General features: G+C 39.9%; 2 protein-coding genes across 8 annotated transcripts in view; one reads left to right on the top strand and one right to left on the bottom strand.

Annotated features, from left to right (window-relative positions):
- The window catches only part of LOC307180909 (uncharacterized protein), a 310399-nt gene that overhangs the window by 265820 nt on the left and 22779 nt on the right, over nucleotides 1–21800 (top strand). The window lies entirely within an intron of this gene.
- Nucleotides 1–21800, bottom strand: part of ITGA8 (integrin subunit alpha 8) — a 181591-nt gene that overhangs the window by 148400 nt on the left and 11391 nt on the right. For all 3 annotated transcript variants that reach the window (XM_079911467.1, XM_079911466.1, XM_079911465.1), the window contains exons 3-4: nucleotides 6903–7003; nucleotides 4002–4125 (exon numbers count right to left, since the gene is read on the bottom strand). In XM_079911467.1, the coding sequence (XP_079767593.1) occupies nucleotides 4002–4125; nucleotides 6903–7003 (225 nt within the window). The remainder of the gene's footprint in view (nucleotides 1–4001; nucleotides 4126–6902; nucleotides 7004–21800) is intronic.

The following is a 21800-nucleotide window of genomic DNA, read 5'->3' on the forward strand; positions in this document are numbered from 1 at the left end:
ATAATATATTTTATTTTGTAACTATATTTTGTGGTTTATAATTATGAATGCTACAAAGTTCCTTAAAGTCTCAAATGTCCAGGTACCATTTTTCTAGAAGTTCATGCCTGTAAATAGCTGTATGCAACAAGAAATATATATGAACACAAGATATATGATTATGTGAACATAGATGTGTTGACTATATTTAAGAAATGTATTTTAATGCATAAATCTTTTTTATAAATCCTTTTGAAAATCGACTCTGACTTTTTCAATATTGTAAATTATTCAGAAAGGAAGAAACAGGACCATTCTTTGAAATCATTTTGCTGCAAAACAGGAAACTGAAAAAATTCAGAGAAAACAGTAATTTTTCATAAAATTCATCGAGAAAGCAACCAACTTCAAATGTTGAAGTGGTGCTTATAATAGAAATGGGAGGTTATTTCCTTTGCAAAGTAAGTTTTTCTCTTACAATTATGAGAGCTGAAGGAATCTTTCTTCCTAGAACTTCAGAGCATCTGTGAACTTTGCAATTATGCCCTGTAGAGTAAACTCAGGAATCCAGGGAATCACGCTATCATGTGTTGGCTTCCCAAGGAGAATGGAAAGGTGTGTGTAAACCATTGCCATCTAAATTATGAATGACCGTAAGAGCTACAGGCATGTCATGCATATGAATGAGCAGGCTACCACCCAAATTGCTCAAAGTGTCAGTGAAGGGGCTTTGTGGTGTGACATGAACATGAGAGGCTTCTTGAAATTCTCTTTTGAAAGTAATATCCCTGTTCTGTGATATTGACCATACGCTCATGAACAAGGTGGCTTTGTGTTTATGAACTGTGAACTCCTTAGGGAACACAGGAAGCCGGCTCCTTGGGTGCATTTGAGAAGGAAGTACTTCCAGTAAGAGAGAGACCAGGAGGATGTGACACTGGAGTTGTGTACTAGACTGAACAGAATTCCTGGCCATTTGTTTGGCTATTCTGCAGCTCGACATAAACTTCACCTTTACCTGTGTCAAGCTATTCTTTTATTTAGGAAAGTAAACGCTAAATAAATTCGCAACATAATAAGATACCCGTGTAACTCAAAATGAGAGCATACTATACTTTAAAGTTTTAGATAATGGTTCAAACTCACCCTGCAACTCTTATCCACAAGTCTAGATGGCTTATGCTGTATTTTAATCTGAGCTCTCCCATCACATGGGCAGTCAGATAAAAAGGCAGAACAAGAAGCAGTGACATGGTTTCTAAACAATCATCCTTGATGTTAGCTGGAAGAGGATATATCATCAAGGTAAGAGGCATGTGAAGGACGGGCTCCTCATTTCAGCTACAGTAGTTTACTGCTGTGGGGAGGTACCTCTAGCAAATCATAAGAAATGTGATATGGATAGGTGTAAAAATTGATGAAACAAGTTCAGTTTTGAATCTCTGCTCTACCATAAATTTTATGAATAAATTCAGGATTTATTTATTGCTCTACCTGACTTTTTTTTTTGCCATAATACATGGCTTGCGGGATCTCAGTTCCCCAACCAGGGATCGAACCCGTGCCCCCTGCAGTGGAAGCGTAGAGCCCTAACTACTGGACTGCCAGGGAATTCCCTGACCTTTATCTTTAGCATAATAATAAGGACCTCTTACAGAACTCAGCGGCACGACCTTGAGTGGAACACGACACAGAATATCCCTCTTAATGGATGATGCCATGCTTGGGAAGCTCCTGCTTTCCTGCTCCAATAACTGCTAAGAGAAGCCCTTCCCGTCGTCCTGTCTGAAACAGCTCCTCTCCCCACGCAGGCACGTCGCTCCCTACTCTTTTGCCTTGCTATGTTTTTCTTTGTAGTACTTTTCACTACCTGCCATTATATTAGAAACTTATTTATTATTTAAACAAATTTTGTTGTTGAGATGTAATTGACATATTAGTCCAAGGTGTACAACACAATTTGATTTATGTATATACTGTGAAATAATTACTACAGTAAATGTAGTTAACATCTGTCACCACACATCGTTACAATCTTTTTTCTTTTGGCTATGTTGGGTCTTCATTGCTACGCGCAGGCTTTGTCTAGTTGCGGCGAGCGGGGGCTACTCTTTGTTGTGGTGCGTGGGCTTCTCATTGCGGTGGCTTCTCTTGTGGCAGAGCACCGGCTCTAGGTGCACGGGCTTCACTAGTTGTGGCTCATGGGCTCTAGAGCGCAGGCTCAGTAGTTGTGGCACGTGGGCTCAGTAGTTGTGGCTTGCGGGTTCTAGGGTGCAGGCTCAGTAGTTGTGGCGCACGGGCTTTGTTGCTCCGCGACATGTGGGATCTTCCTGGACCAGGGCTTGAACCCGTGTCTCCTGCATTGGCAGGCGGATTCTTATCCACTGCGCCACCACGGAAGCCCCGTTACAATCTTTTTAAAGCTCTTAAGATCTACTCTCACAGCAACGTTCAACTATACAATATCGTATTACTAACTACAGTCACCATGCTGTACATTACATCCCCAGGATTTATCTTATAACTGGAAGCTTGTACATTTTGACCACCTTCACCCGTTTAACCCACACCCACACACCCCACCACTGGCAACCACCAATCTGTACTCTTTTTCTGTGAGTTTGTGTGGGTTTTTTTTTTTTTTAAGATTTTGCATATAAGTGAGATCATACAGAGTATTTTTCTTTGTCTGACTTACTCCATTTAGCATAATACCCTCAAGATCCATCCATGTTGTCATAAATGGCAAGACTTCATTCTTTTTTTATGGCTAAATAATATTCCATTGTGTATATATCCATATCTCTATCTATTCCATATTTCCTTTATCCACTTATCCATTGATGGATCCTTTGGTTTTTCCATGACTTGGTTATTGTAAATTGTGCTGCAATGAACATAGGGGTGCAGATATCTTTTCAAGATAGTGATTTCAGTTCTTTTAGATAAATACCCAGAAGTGGAATTGCTGGATCTGAACTTATATATTGACGCATATGTTGTCTCTCTTCCGCCCTAGAATATACTTATTGAAGACAGGGGTTTGCTTTTTCTTGTCCTGTGCTTTATTCCCTAAACATAGAATAATTAGTGCTCAGTGTGTTCAAAAAACACGTGTTGAATGAATGCATAACTGAGTCTTATTATCTATAAGGAACACCTCTTTTATTTATTTATGTAAGTTTATTTATTTATTTATTTTTTGGCTGTGTTGGGTCCTTGTTGCTGTGCACGTGCTTTCTCTAGTTGCAACGAGCTGGGGCTACTCTTCGTTGCGGTGCACGGGCTTCTCATTGTGGTGGCTTCTCTTGTTGCAGAGCACAGGCTCTAGGTGCACGGGCTTCAGTAGTTGCGGCATGCAGGCTCAGTAGTTGTGGCTTGCAGGCTTTAGAGCGCAGGCTCAGTAGTTGTGGCGCACGGGCTTAGTTGCTCCGCAGCATGTGGGATCTTCCCGGATCAGGGCTCAAACCCCTGTCCCCTGCACTGGCAGGTGGATTCTTAACCACTGCACCTCCAGGAAAAGTCCAGGAACACCTCTTTTAAAGCCATTTAAGGGACTTCCCTGGTGGTGCAGTGCTTAAGAATCCACCTGCCAGTGCAGGCGACACGGGTTTGATCTGTGAGAACACTGAGAACACAGGCTAGGTGGAGAACTCATATCCACTGTGCTCTTAGATCCAATCATGCTAATTAACACCATTCCTACAGCTAACAAGCGGACAGTTAGCATTTTTCAAATGCAGTGTGAATTTTGAGTAGAGATGGAGAGTTTAAGGCCTAAAATAAGGAACCAATCAATTTGACTGCAGAATATCTAAAAACAGAAAATTTCTAAAACACGGAAGACGATCAGCAGAATTCCGTGTCTTGGTCCTCACATTACAGTTAGGCATCCTGTAAGACCGTCCATCATCTTTACCCCCACTGCTTTTTCCTTACCAATGGTGTTCTGGGGTTACCTGCACTGTCTATAGCAGAAAAGCTCGAGCTAAATTTCAGTTCCAAGAATAAAAATAACTTACTGTTCCGACAAGGAGAGTACTCAGCATACGCACTGAAATTCTGAATCGCTACATAGCAAGTGCCAACTGGGTCCTTCTCTGGCGTCGGTTTAAGAGTTCTCCAGTGATATAGCGGAGCACAGGCCTGGGAAACATCAAAGACAATAAAATTCTTTTTGATGCAGATTCCTCATACAGTGCTTTGATTTGACTTGTTGATGAATAGACCTAAATTTGTAACAAACAATGCTAAATTATTAAGTGACTTAATTGGCCTCCAGTATGCTAATGAGTACCTCGGTAGTCAGAGTTAATTAAACTTGCAAAGCCAATATTTCAACATTAATGCATCGTAGAATTGGGACAAATTAAGCATATACAAAGGAATGAGATTTTTCCCCCACAGGATTTTAAATCAAATCAAAGTAGCCTAGCAAAAGTAAATATTTACTAAAGGCAAAGAACTCATATTTTCTTTTTTTTTTAATTGGACTTACATAAAAGCAAATGAACATTTAAACAGCGAATGAATCAGTGTGATGTCTTAGAAAGAGAACTAGTTCCTTTCTTGGTTTAATTGTTGCTTAAAGAAAAACTACTTTCAAATCAAAGGATGCAGACAAGTTTGTCAACCTGTTTTGTGGATTTCCTCTGGTTTATCACTGAGGGTGTACCTGACGATTTTTTTAAAACAATGACTTACATTTGGACTGCTGCCCCCTTATCACAGTGGGTTTATTTTTCATTTGATAGTTTTTATTCATGACAAGACAAAAATTAATTTAAACAATGGTAAAAAAACATGATTCTTGGATTATGAAATATAAAAGAGGATATATGAAATCCTCTTTAAGTAAGTTAAATAATTAATTGTGCTAGGAACGAGACAGGCAATAAACATAAACAGGTAGAAAACACAGGCACCTTTCTGACTTCTGTTTTGCTAGCTCAAATCCTACGTAACTGTGTTTTACCTGAATATTCAACCACTCATTTCTAAGGATGCAGAATTAGAGACTTCTAGAATATGGAACCACTAGCCTCTCTCCTAATTTGATGACATCACACTTAAAACAATGCCAGAAAAAGAGGAGGCAGATCCTGATTTTAGTCTTTTCATGATTCCAAACATGTCCTTGGTAATCAGTCCAATGTGTAACGACTTCTAGATAATTTTACTAAGTAGCACCCTGCTTACTTGAGAATATAAGTTATCTTTACTAAAATAACTTAAGTTTTTTGGGTTTTTGTCTCTCTCTGTATTGTGAGGTCTTAGCCAATACTGAAAAGCTCTCTAACACATCTAAGTCCCCTTAATTTCAGGCACTATGTGGTTAAGACATTTAACATAAGGTGGAATGGTGAAAAGTAGGAGTTTGGAAGGGAAAGCATTACCTATGTGGTTCAGTATAAGCCAACTCGCATCACCTTCCATATCACCATAGAACACTTTAATGCCATGAAAATTCTTTCCAGTGCTTGTCTGCTATCAGCCCTAAAAAATTATCTTTTTTATACCTGCTCAGTTTCACACTGATGTGAAACATGATGATGTGATAATATTCAGGCTTTGACCCAAACACACATGATACCTGGATATTCAAAATCGATACTTCTGTTCACAGCAATTTGAAGTTCTAAGAATTGTCACACAGCGTAGAATTTAATTCTTTACGCTGCTAAGTTTCAGTGCTCAAGGAAAAAATTAACTTGAAAGGTACTTTATATTATCCTATTTCCTACCACATAATTTTGAAAGTGTAAGCATGCCCTCAAGTTAAGCATATTTATTATGAACACGGTGTGTTATTTTACGTTCAATAATTCTGAAGATTTCTACAAATATTGAATAAATGCACAATAATATAAGTTTTCAAGACTTAATCAAAATCAATATAGTACCAAAAGATTTTTAACCCCAAATAGTTATTAGATGGAATTAGCTTTTCAATAGCTATTCACATACATTGTAAATCACTAAAGGATTAAAAAGTTTTTACCAATCCTGGAATGTGAGAACTATATTAATGCAAATACAGTTCTACAGAGAGCCTATTGTAAATTCTGGATTTGTCACTAAGGAGGGCTATCTATGTTTTATATATTAGTTGTTTTATGTCAAAATTTCTGTGAGGCGTTAACCACAGACCAAATAAAACAAGGCATTTCCTTTAGATACTTATTTTTATTAAATCATAATTCAAACACCTTTAAACAAATCCCCAAAGCAAAAGTTATTGCTTTATTTTGTAAGGAAATTAGAGCCAATAGTAAAAAAAAAAAATCCCCCAATAACAAAAAAGTTTCCAGATCAACTTATACAGTTATTTATTTCTCAGTAAACCAGACATGTGTTATCACTCGGAGCTACAGAGAAGAGAATCACAAAGTCATAGCATTTTAAAGCCAAAAGATCTCTATCTGTGAGTGAGAAATTTTTACTTTGAAAAGTATCAGTGTACTCGGAGAACCATGTCATTGGTAGTTATATTTTTAAAGAAACCTTTCCGATAGTTCTAAGGAGGATCAATGACATCATAGTAGATTAACTTTTAAAGAATCCTAACAGTAGTACTCCTGTTTCTCTGGTCAAACTTTAGTCAGCCCTTTAAATCAATCTTAAGCAATGAAATATTTACCTTTTTAGGATTTAGCTTTTATTTTTCTATCTTCCTTACTTGTTTTTGAAATATTTGAAAGGTCTAACCAATTTTCTGGAAAACCAGCTTTACTTCCTGTAGCTTTAAGGACTAAAATAGATTCTTTCATTTGAAGCACTCAATTTTTTTGGGAATGCTGATAGCTCATCTTTGAAAATCCGATGTATTCTTCCATGAAGGGATTTGGGTAGACAGGAGTTGTGAAACATTGCAGTGTACATGTTATTGCAAAGCAGCCCCGCAGCACGCAGCTGATACTCACCACCACTTTCCCCTTATGAGCTTTCACAGTCGCTCCAAACCACTGATTCGATTTAAACTCTATAGGTTCCTTGGTTCCATTTACTCTGATCTTTCTGTTGTCTGACAGGGAGAACATGGGTTGTTAATAATTTGTAAAACGTGGCAGCCAGCTAAAATATGTGATAATAAATTTACCCATTAAAAACATTTTTTAAAATGTCATACACATGGGGGGTTCTTTTTGACTAAGTCTAAGCTAGACTTCTCACTTAGAAATATACCAATCAAATGAAAATACATACTTGGCTCATGACATTTCACAACTTAACTTTAAAAAAGCATTTTTTTTTTTGGCAGTACGCGGGCCTCTCACTGTTGTGGCCTCTCCCGTTGCGGAGCACAGGCTCCAGACATGCAGGCTCAGCGGCCATGGCTCACGGGCCCAGCCACTCCGTGGCATGTGGGATCTTCCCGGACCGGGGCACGAACCCGTGGCCCCTGCATCGGCAGGTGGACTCCCAACCACTGCGCCACCAGGGAAGCCCTAAAAAAACATTTTTTTTAATGACTTACATTTTCATGGATAAGTACTGTAAACTTGATGTAGACTCTGACAGTCTTTAATCTACACTTTTGTCATAGATTTGCCAGATGGAAGACCAAACATTTATAACTGCTCTAAGGAATTCCAAATCTTCTCTGATAGTGAAACTACTTGGAACCTCCATGCTCCAGGAAGCATAGCTTTCTCAGCATGGTTTAGCAGGAGTCTGCTTGAAGGACTCAAGTTCCTGGTTTTTAACTGGGTAACATGTGTCCACGCAGTCACAGAAAATAACACCTCAACATGGTTTTATCCACACTTTGCAGATGTCAGCATGAGGGGGACCATCTGGGTAGAAATTCAACCCAATTACGACACACTTCAGGTCTTAATAAAAAGCAGATATCTTTTCTTTCACTCCTGATTCCCAATTGACATATTTCCCATGTGGTTCTAACCGCATGGTTCTAACTGAACTTCATCAGTAACAGCTAATGAATTTCAAAAGACATTTGTACCAGGGCAACTTATTTCTATGTGTTCTCTTTGGTGTGCATTTTGTTTTTCCTCCTTGACTCTATAATAAATGCATTACAAATGAACTTTTAACTTCTATTAAGGGAGGCCAAAATATACACGCAATTAATATTCACTTGAGTTTACATATGATTACAGACTTTTCAAGAAAGAATAAATTATATATACTTAGGTCTTAACCTAAAATTTACGCTTTGATATGTTAGTAGAAAATTACAGATTTCCTTCTTTAAAATCTTATGCTTTTGATGTTTCTGGACTTTTAAAAAAGAAAAAACAAGTTCTGGAAATCCTCACCCAGAATGCACACAACTGGCAAAGAACTGGAGCATCTTACAGATTAGAGCATAAAAATGAAAATATAAACATTTCTGTTTGCATCTAGGCAAGAAGATGGTAGACCTCAGAGAGAAAGGATCTTGTCACCATGCACTGGGTGATCTTGGGCAATTCATTTAATCTTCTGCAGTTTTAATTTCTTCTCTAAAATTAGGCTGAAAATACCTCCCCCTTTCCTCTTTCACAGGTGATCAAAGTCATAAAGATCACATAGGTAATGTGGTAGTGCTTTATAAGCTGAGAACATACTACAGAATCTTGCAGCAATACAACCCTTTAAAAATATCTCTTAATTAGAAACCTGGAAACTCAACCTAAGTACAAGAATTAGAAGGGACCTCACAGACACACAAGTCAGTGTTCCAAATTGGCCTTCTTCTGCTAGAGAAAATGATGTGACTCTACCTTTGTGGCGCCTAAGGCATCTTTTCTGCTATTATAAGGTTGAACTGTGTAATAACTTGATTGAAAGTGTAAGTTGTGGGTTATTTTCCAGCAACAAATTTCTCTGAGACCAAGAATATAAATGAACGGATGTCACTAATTCCATCCCTAATCCAAGGATTACAATAGAGAATAATCCCACTGTCCCAAGTCTCTCTTTGCTGAAATGAGTTGTGATCTAGGTGTATCCTCCTTACCTTGACCTTTGAGGTGGACAAGTCATCTTTTTTTTTTTTTTTTTTGGACGCACCACATGGCTTGCGGGGTCTTCGTTCCCCAATCAGGGATCGAACCCATGACCCTGCAGTGGAAGCGCAGCATCCTAACCACTGGACCACCAAGGAATTCCCAAGTCACCTTTTAAAAATTCTGTTTTATTGGGCTTCCCTGGTGGCACAGTGGTTGAGAGTCCGCCTCCCAATGTAGGGGACGCAGGTTCGTGCCCCTGGTCCGGGAAAATCCCATATGCCGCGGAGCGGCTGGGCCCGTGAGCCATGGCCGCACAGCCTGCGCATCCGGAGCCTGTGCTCCGCAACGGGAGAGGCCACAGCAGTGAGAGGCCCGCGTACCGAAAAACAAACAAACAAACAAACAAACAAAAATTCTGTTTTATTATTTTTATAAATTCATTGATGTAAATCTAATATTACAATGTCATAAAATTCAAATGAGTAACATATATTTGGGTTGATTGTGAAAGTGACCTTTCCCTAATTTCTCACCTTCCTTTTCTGAACAAGATTCTTTCATGCCAAACAACCCAACACAGGGCTTAGTACTATGCACACTGGTGCTCGATGAACCTTTGATGCACAGGGGATGTTTTTGATTCGATTTGACCTGATCTTTCCTGAAAACAACCTCCTGTAAAAACTCAGCACAATTTCTGTCCTTCTAAGCTCTCCTTGGTATGGCAAAGGGCTGAGAAGCTGGAACCTACATTTTCCAGACCCTCTTACAAATAGGATTCTGGTTGAATGAGAGGCTCATGGAGAGATCTGGAAAGAGGAGGAGATGGAGAAGCCATTAATTTCTGGCAGCAATTATAAGCATGTATGAGGGCATCAGTAGCTGCAGGTGGGATGTTCTTCCTGCAGCTCTCAAGTATCCTTTGACAGTCATGCCTTTTTGGTGCTTCAGGCCACTGAGATCAAGTCCTGAACTTCCAGATTTCTTGATCTGCAGGCAGTGACCTTCCTAACTTTCACATACCCAGTCTTTCCAATAATCATATAAACCTCTCAGTCCTAATTATAATACTCAAAGTGGTTTCTGTTTCCTGACCAAACTCCCGTGATATGGAGCAATGCATTTAGGATAGGACCACACGTCTTCTGGAACAGAAGGAAGGCACTGTGCATTGTCAAGCCCAGAGAATTCTTGGAAGGGCCAGTGGTTCTGGGAGATGGTGGAGACCATTAGTTACTAAAGCAATTCTCTCCTTGGCATATCCCAAACTATGCCAAAAGCTAGGAAGAAGTTTTATAGTGACTGCATGTGATGTAAAGCTTCCCAAGTGCCGAAAGACTATTAACAAAGTTAATAAATATAATCCAGGTGAATTTTTTTCAAGGGAAGGATCAGTATATTTAATATGTAAAAGAGTTCCCAGATCAATGAGAAAAAGACTAAAATTCAATAGAAAAAGTTCTGAGGACCTAAACAGGCGTTGCAGGGAAGAAGAAATCAAATATCTCATAAATTCATGCAGAGATCCTGAACCTCAAATTAAAACCATAATGACTTAAGACTTGTCACCTAGCAGTTTGGCAAAAAATATTAATAATCTCTGTTTTCAAGATAATAGCTCAATGCAGCATTTTGGAAGGGCGATTTACAACATATATCAAATTTTTAAATGTACATTTTTTGGAACAAGGAATTCAACTTCTAGGATTTTGTTCAATAGAAATAATTACACAAATGCTTTAAGATGCAGTGTGAAGATATTTGCTGTCCTGGTTGTGATAGCAAAACTGAAACATCTTAAATGTTCATAAATAAGGGATTTGAGAACAAATTCCTGTTATCTGTAAAATAGAGTACTATTCAACTATTAAAACATATATTAGGAGTTTGGGGTTGACATGTATACACTGCTGTCTTTGAAAGAAATAATCAACAGGGACCTACTGTATAGCACAGGGAACTCTGGTCAATATTCTGTAATAACCTAAATGGGGAAAGAATTTGAAAAAGAATAGGTACATGTACATGTAGAACTGAATCACTGTGCTATACACCTGAAACTAACACAACATTGTAAATCAGCTATACTCCAATATAAAATAAAAGTTAAAATACATACGACAGACTTAGATGCATTATATAGAATACTGTCTACAAAATATATTTTTCTGTTTTACCGTTTCTGAGACTTTAAGAAAAAGTATAGAAAGGTACGAGGACTTCATACAACAAACACTCGTATTCCCACCAGGCAGAACTGACAACTGTTAAGTGTTTTCACATTTGCGAACATCACAGTACCCTTCGACATCTCTCTCTCCAGTTCCATCCCCTCCTCATCCATAGATGGTCACCGTCATGAATGTGATGTGTATACTCCCGGCCATGTAAAAAATAATGTCCATGAATAATATAGAACAGAGGTCTGCAGATATTTTCTATAAAGGACTGATAATAAATGTTTCAGGCTTTGCATTCTCTATGGTCTGTCGAAACTACTCATCTCTGCCCTTGTAGCAAGAGCAGCCATAGACAATATGTTTTTTAAAATGGGCTTGGCTGTGTTCCAATAAAACTTTACTTATGGACAATGAAATTTGAATTTCATATAATTTTCATGCATCATTTAAATATTATTTTTTTAAAAAAATTTCCGATCATTGCAAAATATAAAAACTACTCTCAGCTTATAGGCATACACAAACAGGTGGTGGGTCAGATTTTGCTGTAGTTTTGTCAACGATTTACTATTGAGTATTCTTTGTGTGTTCTTTTTTAAAAAATTTTTTATAATTAATTTATTTTTTATTTATTTTATTTTTGGCTGCATTGGGTCTTCGTTGCTGTGGGCGGGCTTAATCTAGTTGCTGCGAGCGGGGGCTACTCTTCGTTGCGGTGCGCGGGCTTCTCACTGAGGTGGCTCCTCTTGTTGCGAAGCATGGGCTCTAGACGCGCAGGCTCAGTAGTTGTGGCTCGTGGGCTGTAGAGCGCAGGCTCGGTAGGTGTGGCACGTGGCCTTAGTTGCTCTGCAGCATGTGGGATCTTCTTGCACCAGGGCTCAAACCCATGTCTCCTGCATTGGCTGGAGGATTCTTAACCACTGCACCACCAGGGAAGTCCCTGTGTGCTCTTTTTAACTGAATAAAAGTGGTATTATACTATCTGTATGGACAGCATGTAACTGTGTTTAACATTCAATTTTATGTTTTTGGGAAATAACCTATGTTTTGATAATTAGATAGATAGATAGATAATAGATCCAATTCATTCTTTTAAACTCCTGTAAGTATTGTATCTCATTAGATAGCCATCTGCATTTTATTTATCCATTCCATTTACACATGAACATTTAGGTTTCTCAGTTTTTCTACTACAACAAACATGTGCCCTGAGTACCCTTACACTCATCTTCATGTGCAGATGGAGAAGTGTTTCTCTCTGGCACCAGACTAGAAATGACATTGCTGGGCAGCTATGCCAATCCACCTCCAAAGTAGCCCCATCCATGCACACTCACAGGGCACGAGAGAGACACCATCAGCTCTTGGCATCGTAGAGCTGTTAAATTTCTGTGAACCTGGACGACTATGAAATGGTCCTTCATTTGGTTCTGTTTTCATGTGCATTTCCCTGATAATTAGTAGAGTCAGTCATCTTTTTATGCTTATGGACCATATACTTTTTTCTTCTGTGAATTGCTAGCTCATCTCCTTTGTTCATTGCCTTGTTTGGTTATTAGTCTTATTGATTAGAAGAACTCAGCGTATATTCTGAATCCTTTTTTTTTCTTTTTTTCCGTGGTACGCGGGCCTCTCACTGCTGTGGCCTCTCCCGTTGCGGAGCACAGGCTCCGGACGCGCAGGCTCAGCGGCCATGGCTCACGGGCCCAGCCGCTCAGCGGCATGTGGGATCTTCCCGGACCGGGGCACGAACCCGTGTCCCCTGCATCGGCAGGCGGACCCTCAACCACTGCTCCACCAGGGAAGCCCCTGAGTACTCATTCTTTTCCCCACGTATATGTTGTCAATATCACCTTCCAATTTTTGCTAGTCTTTTAACTTTACGAGTATTGTCGTCCATCTGGAATGTTTTTATATTGGACGTGGCGTGGGCATCTTACTTATTTTCAATACGAAAGGCCAGTCGTCTCAACACCACTTTCTTTGTTCCTTGGAGAGTTGTCATTCCACCTCTGCACTGGTACCTCCTGATGCGACTGGAAGGGCCCAGCATGATGTGGCCCCTACCATCTCCTCCTGCTTTCCCAGCTCATTAAGCTTCAGACAACCACCTTTCTTTTTTTTTTTTTTAAGTCTTTATTGAATTTGTTACAATATTGCTTCTGTTTTATGTTTTGCTTTTTCGGCCCTGAGGCATGTGGGATCTTCGCTCCCCAACCACGGATTAAACCCACACCCCATGCATTGGAAGGCGAAGTCTTAACCGCTGGACGGCCAGGAAAGTCCCTACACCGCCCTTCTTGAACACGCCCAGCCTTTTCTGTCTCCTCATTGCATACACTCTTCCCACAGTTTTCTGCATGGCTCCCTCCTTCCTGTCACTCAGGGTTTAGCTCAAATGCCACTTCCTCTGAGACCCCCTTCCCTGAGCAGCTAGTTCACCCTACCCTAAGTCATTCTCTCCCGTTACCCTTTAGACTTTTCTTCATAGCACTTACCATTAATTGAGATGATCTTATTTCTTAGTTTGCCTGTTTACTGACTATCCATTCCCTTCCAAATATACATGAATCCCATGAACAGAGACGTTCTCTGCTTCACTGCTGTGTTCCCCACTTCTAGAACAATGCCTGACACATAGTGAGTCCTCTGTAAGAGTTTGTTGAATGAATGACCAAACTCCCATCTATTCATTCAGAAGCTTGTCTAGGATATTGTTCAGTATGATCCTTTAAATTCAAAATGTTCTGTGTATGGGTGTGTGAACATATAGACACTGAACTGTTTGTGACGGTTCTCTCGAAGGCAGGGAGTGTACCTGCTGTAGTGGCTTTTTATACTTTAATTGTATATATTTCTGTGTTGTTTGAGTTTTTACAGTGAATGTTATTACGTCTATGAGCTGAAAAAAGAAAACCTAGAGATAAAATCAAGACATCTGTAGGTCAACCTGAGAAATCTAGATGGGTGGTAGCAATAAAATTGATTTGGCCTGTCCGACATTTCTGGGCTTTGAAGCCATCTCTCTTAATTGGTAGCTTTGGTCTCTGGGCAATCAGTGGGTGGCAAACCTACTAACATTCTGCTTTTTCACGGGAATATTCATTTCTGAGCAGGAGTGAGTGAGGGAATGTAGAATATGGTGTACATATGGGCTACAAGCAGAGTTTTATAATCTTTTCACTGAGTAGAATGGGAGGAATTACAAGAAGTGAGGGTAGATCACCATGGGTGAGAGAGAAGAGCTGAGATTGACACAGGTGCAGCAGACATTTTGGCAGGTGGGGTGGTTTCTGAAAAACTATAAAGTCCTCAGCCTTGTCCTGGAAAACAGTAAGTTTCCCTGTAATCTTCAGTCATTACTTCAAGTGCTTCACCCTAGTGATTTTTTTAAAGCTGTCGCAGGAGCTGTCCAGACATTTTTAATCAGGAAAAGGGGAAAGGAAATCTTTAAATGTTTATTTATAATCTTTTCCTTTATCAGTGGATGCTGTAAGTGTTTCATTCAAATTGAAACTATGTATCTGAGAACAAGGAATACTCCTATGTAAAATTTAAAATAAAATATCGGTAGCCAGAGAACTCCTTGTCTAAAAGAAACAAATCCAAGAAAAGAATCTGGGTCAATTTTTATGTCCTAGAAAATTAAACTTCCAAATGTATGCCTCCCAATATTCCAAAACCACAATTAAAAACCATGAAAGAATACCTCTGTAGCCTTCATACTCTTGATCATCTTACTGGGAATTTTCAAGTGTTTAAGGAAATATCACACTAATTCATTTTTTCATATAACGTTCAAAAAACGTGTTACTCTTTTTTCCCCCAGTTATACTGAGATGTAATTGACATACAGCACAGTGTAAGTTTAAAGTGCACAGCATAATGATTTGACTTACATATATTGTGAAATGGTCACCAGAGTAAGTTAAGTTAATACCTATCATCTCACATAGACACACACACACAAAAAGAAAAAATGTGTTCCTGATGATGAGAACTCTTAGGATCGAGTCTCTTAACAACTTTCATATATACTGTACATATATATATGTGTGTGTGTGTGTTTATGTGTATACATGCATTATTTTATATACGTTAACTATAGTCATCATGGTGTATATTACATCCCTAGTACTTATTCATCTAATAGCTGGAAGTTTTTACCTTTTGACTCCCTTCTCCCCATCCCCCAGCTCTGGTATAACCATAAGTCTGATCTCTTTTTCTATGAGATGTTTTTTTCTTCTTTAGATTCCATACATGAGTGAGATCATACAGTATTTATCTTCCTCTGTCTGACTTATTTCACTTAGCATAATACTCTCAAGGTCCATTCATGCCAATGGCAGGGGTTCCTCCTTTTTAATGGCTGAGTAATAGTCCATTGTGTGGGCATGTATATATATACGCATGTATATAAGATATCTATATCTTCTTTATTCATTCATCCATTGTGGACAGAAATATGTTATTCTGATTAAATAAACATTCTATTATAACTGAGATTTATTATTTATATCATATATGTATACTGTATACAAAGGGGTGCATGTACACGAACACAAACACAAACACACACGGGCATACTCGTTTTCTTGCCATTACCTAGTAGATCAGATCTAGCTATCCCGCCCTCCACCATGTAGGTCCCAGACCCCACACCTGATCTCCAGATACGGCGTTCCCTTCCATTCAGGCAGCTTCCTCTCTGTTCCCTATTGAGTCTTAACTCCCAGACTTTGTACATGAAGCTTCTCTTGCAAAATTCCACTCCTCCTTTTTTGTCAACTAATCCAAATCACTTTCTTAAAAGCTGCTTTAAAATGTAGGGCCATGCTTGACAAATAGCCATTCACACATGGTTAAGAATCACGGAGGGACTTCCCCGGTGGTGGCGCAGTGGTTAGGAATCCACCAGCCAGTGCGGGGGACAGAGGTTCGAGCCCTGGTCCGGGAAGATCCCACATGCCATGGAGCAAGTAAGCTCGTGTGCCACAACTACTGAGCCCACATGCCACAACTACTGAAGCCCACGCGCCTAGAGCCCATGCTCCGCAACAAGAGAAGTCACCGCAATGAGAAGCCTGTGCACCGCAACAAAGAGTAGCCCCTGCTCGCTACAACTGGAGAAAGCCCACCTGCATCAACGAAGACCCAATGCAGGCAAAAAAATTAATTAATTATTTTTTTAAAGTTTTTTTAAAAAAAAGAATCATGGAGAATATATGGGAGAAAATGTAGTAAAGAAATGCAGGTGAAATAAAAAATGAAGTGAAATAAGATAAAATAAAATGTAAGGCCCCAAACTCTTTCTTTTCAAATTGAAATTCTTTCAGATTATTGTTTTTAAAAATTCAAACAATATAAAGTAAGAAAACTTGTATAAAAAATTGTATAAAGTAGTAAGTGAAAGGCCATTGGAATCCACCCTCCCTGGACACACTCACTGTTGTTTTATAAACCCATCCAGCCATTCAGAGTTTGAGGCTTCTAGCTCATTCCTCTAGTTTAAGACATTTCTTTTCTGGAAATCATGAGGCTTTTCTGTTAAATTGTATTTTTCATATCACTATTTAAATGTTTGGTTCCACACATAACTAAATAACTAATAATGTTAAATGAGCTGAAAGTATGCTTTTAGAGTTCTAGTAACAATGTTCATAAATATGGGTTTCGGATAGCACTAGTAAATATTGTATTACAATCTTCCTATTATATAGTTTTCCTGATCTAGATGAGAATATCAGTTTTCTGCTACAATTATTTCCACATCTATATCATCTTCTGGAGAATAAAGACCACGTTTCCAACTTCCTGTTTTTAATAATCAATAGGGCCTAGCTAGTGTTCCTCAGACATTTGTTTCTACATCCTATAAAATCATTTAAATGTTTTTCATATGTAATTTGACGGAGGCCATATGTAAGGTTTGCTCTAGAAATACATATGGACTTTTGTTGGTATGATGCAAGTAATTTCTTGGGTGAGCGTTCTCATTTACGTGATGCAGCTAGAGGAGCAAATATCAAGAAATGAAAGAATCACCTCTCCAAAGGGAGATGAGAAGCCAGCTGGGGCAGATCAGACACAACGCTCTGTGGCTCCTCGTAGGAAACACGCAAATCTGCAGGGCAGAGCTGGTTACAGGTGGGTGGTAGAGACTGAATCTCAACTTTGACCGCACCTGCTACAACCCACTCCACCTCACATACACTGGCTGGAATGGTTTTCCTTCCCATCTCACCCACCTCGAGAGAGACACGTGTGTGCGTGTGTGTACACACACACACACATTCACCCTTCACCTCTGACCTTTAATGATGCCTCCTCCGAGACGCTTTCCCAGCCACACAAAAAGTTCCCCCGTCAGTCAAGAACAAGAGCCCTCTTTTGCACACCTAAACCCTTTTTCACTTTCTCCTGTTACAGCGCTTATCCCTCTGTTAGGGCTGCCAGGCGCTCGTCTTCTCTTCCACTGGACTTGAACATTTCAAGCCCAGCGAGTACGTCTGTCTTGCTTGCTATTTATACCTAGTAGAATGGCAGCCCCGTGAACCAAGCCAGAAGCTTGGAATGCATCCCTGACAACCACCAACCCTGCACCGCACCTCCTATCGCCACTCAGTTACCAATTCCTGCTGGTGCCTCCTTCTAGATCTCTCTCAAGTCCATCTGTTTCTCTCCATTCCTGTGCCACTTCCCTGGGGTGACTCCCATTTCTTTAGCCTCAGTGGCTGCAGTGGTCCCCTACCTGGTTTCCCTTCCTCCAGGCTTGTCACCTTCAAATGCATTCTCTGTCCTGACGCTAGAGTTCTTTCTAAAATGCCAAAATTCTTAAAACCAGTCGTATCCCACCCTTATCTTGCCAGCATCGTCATTTCATGCCATTCCCAACCATAGTGATTTTCTTTCAGCTCCTTGAATTTTTCACACTTTCTCTCATCTCTAGATTTTCTCATACTTGGAATAATTACCTGGGATCAAATATCTTGGCCATTGACATAGCTGGGGAAATGAGAACTCTTAACTTATATGTCACCTTCCAATTGTGAAGAGAATAGCATGCTTCTCTGTTCGGGTCCCCAAAATGTATTTGCTTCAAGAAGTTATGAAAATCTCTCAGCATGGGAATCTCAGGAAGCAGACTGAACGACATAAATCTCTTCACTATGACCTCAAAGCAATACTTTTAAATACAGGATATGATTGGGTTTCAGGATGAAGGTTATATAAACTTGCCTCCCAATAGCACTTGAAAAGCTCCTGTTGTATGCTTGTATTTTCCTCAGGACCTCATCCCTGTTGCCAGAAGATGTGGTAAAAAGGGAACCAACCATCATCTAACAAAATGGTTCATTTTGTGGTTTTAAAACAAAATCACCATTCCCAACATTACACAAAACAGGAACTTCAGCATTCAAACCTTCTGTTTCTGCAGTGTATACTTATGGAAGATTAATACCCAAGATGGGATTATCGTCTGGGAAATCTTAAACTCCACCCCAAACAAGTAGGACATAGTATAGGTTGAGCAGAGGCAAAATGTATTCCTTCCCCCAATAAATTCAGATTTTAAGTAGGATTTACCGGGCAGTCCCTGTGCACTTTGTTGCTTAATGCATTCTGCCATTTCACTGTTACTATTTACATTTTCTCCTTATCTCAACCTTCTCCGTCTACTTCCTCACTCTCAGCTGATAATCTTGCTTTTTATGTCACTGAAAAATAGATGAAATGAAAGAAGATCGTTTTCTTCCTTCTATTGCCAAACCCACAAACCCACTCTCGCTCTGCTTTCTCTGCTCTCTAAGGATGGGCCGTCTTTGTGCTCCTCCAAGGCCAATCCCTCCATCTGTGTAAAGTCCCACCCAGCCCTTTTCATCTACTCAGGAATCTGTTTCTGCACATCCTTCTCCTCCTTTAATCAACATCATCATTTCCCTATCGACCGGACAATTCCTATTAGATTACAAACACGCTATCACGTCTTCTTGATGATTACATTTAGGGTGGAACTCCTTGAGAAAAAATGGCTCTACAGACTTGCTGTCTCCTGTTGGTCTTCTCCCATTCTCTCCTGACACTCATGCCCCTGCAACTACTTTTAGCAGCCGTCAGTCACTTTCTGTGACCAAATCAGATGTTCAAGGTTCACTCCAATGCACACGAATTGCTTCACTGGCTTCTTGACCTCCTTTGTCTAACCGGCCACTCCTTCTTATCATTGTTTACACATCCTCCTCAATTCTCTAATTTTTCTTTAAATGTCAGGGACTCCAGGACTCTGTCTCAACCTTGACCTTTCCCCTCCCCTCCCCTCCTCTCTTCTCTTTGCTTCACTTCGCTTCTCCTCACTTCTTGTCTTCATTCCCACCATCTCCCTAAGTCATGGCCTTAAATATCATCTACATACTTACAACTTCCACATTTAAATCTCCAAACCTCTTGCCTGAACCGTGGGTTTATTTATCTAACTGCTCGCTTGACATCACTTGGATGTCTAATAAGCATCTCCAGTTTCTCGTGTCTGGACTCAACTGGATATTTTCTCTAAGATTTGCTCCTTCCCCGCTGTTTCGTGTCTCAGTCCCATTCCTCCAGTTACTCAGATCAGATTTTTCTCCTTCTGTACCCTTCATCTGATCCATAAAGAAAATTCTGCCAACTGCACTTTCAAATAAATCCCAAATCCAACCATTTCTCAACCCTAAGTGCTATCATTCAACCCAAGCTGCACTTTTCTACCACCAGACGATGGGTCTGTCTCTTACCCCATCCCCTTGCTTCCGCTCTTGGTTGCCTACACGCTATTAAACCGATCCTTTTAAAAACATAATTCAAATTCTGTTACTTGTCTACTCAAAACCACCATTGGCTGCCCATCGCTCTTAGAATAAAATCCAAAGTCCTATCTCTGGCTTTTAAGGTGCTATATAATCTTGCCTAGACCTGGTTCTCGGGCCTCATTTTCTATCATTCTTTTCTTGACTTACTTCTCTTTAACCCAGTGACCTTTCTCCATTTCCCAAGAACACTATCCTCTCCGGACTTAACATTGACTCTCCTGCAACGTAGAACATTCCCCCTGCCCCATACCACATGGTTCCTTCCCTCACCTAATTTAGGCCCGTGCTCAAACATCACCTCCTCAGTGAAACTTTCTCTGACCACCTCCGGTAAGCAAAATCATAGCCCCCAAGATGTCTCCATCTTAATGCCCCAAACCCGACTATGTTAGGTTGCACGACAAAGGAGAATTAAGGCTGCAGATGGAATTAAGGTTGCTAATCAGGTGACCTTAAAATAGGGAGATTACCCTGGATTATCTGGAGGGCCCAAAGTAATAACACAGATCCTTTCATGTGAAACAAGGAGGCAGAAAACGAGAACGAGAAACACGGCAGTGTGAGAAGGACTCAGCCGAACATTGCTGGCTTTCAAAATGGAGGAGGACCATGAATCAGGGAATGTGGGCAACTTCCAGAAGCTGGAGAAAGCAAGAAAACAGATTCTTCCCCAGAGCTTCCAGAAGGAGCGCAGCTCTGCCAACACCTTGATTTTAGTCCAGTGAGGCCCATTTTAGACTTGGCCTCCAGAACTCTATGATAATCAATTTGTGTTGTTCAAAGCCACGAAGTACGTGGTAATTTGTTACAGCAGCAACAGGAAAATAATACCCCAGCCAATCTAAAAAAGAAAGTGTACGTGCGCACACACACACACACACACCCCACTCTCTGTCCCCTTAGCCTTGCCTTACTTTTTCTCAACTTGCCACTGGCTATTCACTATAAATCCCACAAGGGTAAGTTCATGGCCATAATTCCAGGGTCAAGGACAGCACCTGCTTGAAGAAAGTTACTAACGCTCCTCTTGTCCCTGAAATTTGATTTTACTGTTTGCTAACTCTAAGCTTTATTTTCAAGTCCACTGTTCCTTAAGAGAAAATAGTTGACCCTTGAACAATGCTGGGGATTGGTTCCAGGACTCACCAAGGATACCAAAAGTGTCAGGTGCTCAAGTTCTACAGTCTGCATCTGCAGACTCAACCATCCAAGGATCCTTTAATAATGTAATATTTATTGAAATAAAATCCTCCTATAAATGGATTGGCACAGTTCAAATCCCTGTTATTCAAGGGTCAACTGCATTTTGTAAGTAAAAATGAGTTAAAGTTAACCAAAGGATGCTTTGAAGGGAAAAGACATTATGATTTAATAACATGTCACCCAAGGAGCCTGACTTAAAGGATGAAGGGTACTCAGTCCTCCCAGACAATATCTGTGCCAAAGAATGGAGACCAGGTGGAACAAGTTGAGAACTGATTGTCAGTATGAGTTTCAGCCATATCTTCACATCTGTTGATAGAAACACCTTCGTTTCCTTGCCATGTGTCTGCTTCTTACCATACATGTGGGGATTGGGACCGTAGCCCCAAAGAACTATGTTATTTCAGGTCCCCCCTAAAAAGGTCCTGAAAAATATGTCCATTAGAAATAGAAGAAAAACCTGTTTTCATCGCATTTGCAAAGACAACCTCTTCTATTGCATTTCCTTTCTAGTATTCTTTTAAAGGTTGTGCATAAACAGATTTGATAGGTGTGTGTAAATACACCAGTCTACCACAAAGGGTTAGATATTCAAATAAGTTGGCCTGGCCAACCTCCTAGGCATGCTTTGG

Source organism: Stenella coeruleoalba (assembly GCF_951394435.1).
Source record: "Stenella coeruleoalba genome assembly, chromosome: 2".
NCBI lineage: Eukaryota > Metazoa > Chordata > Mammalia > Artiodactyla > Delphinidae > Stenella > Stenella coeruleoalba.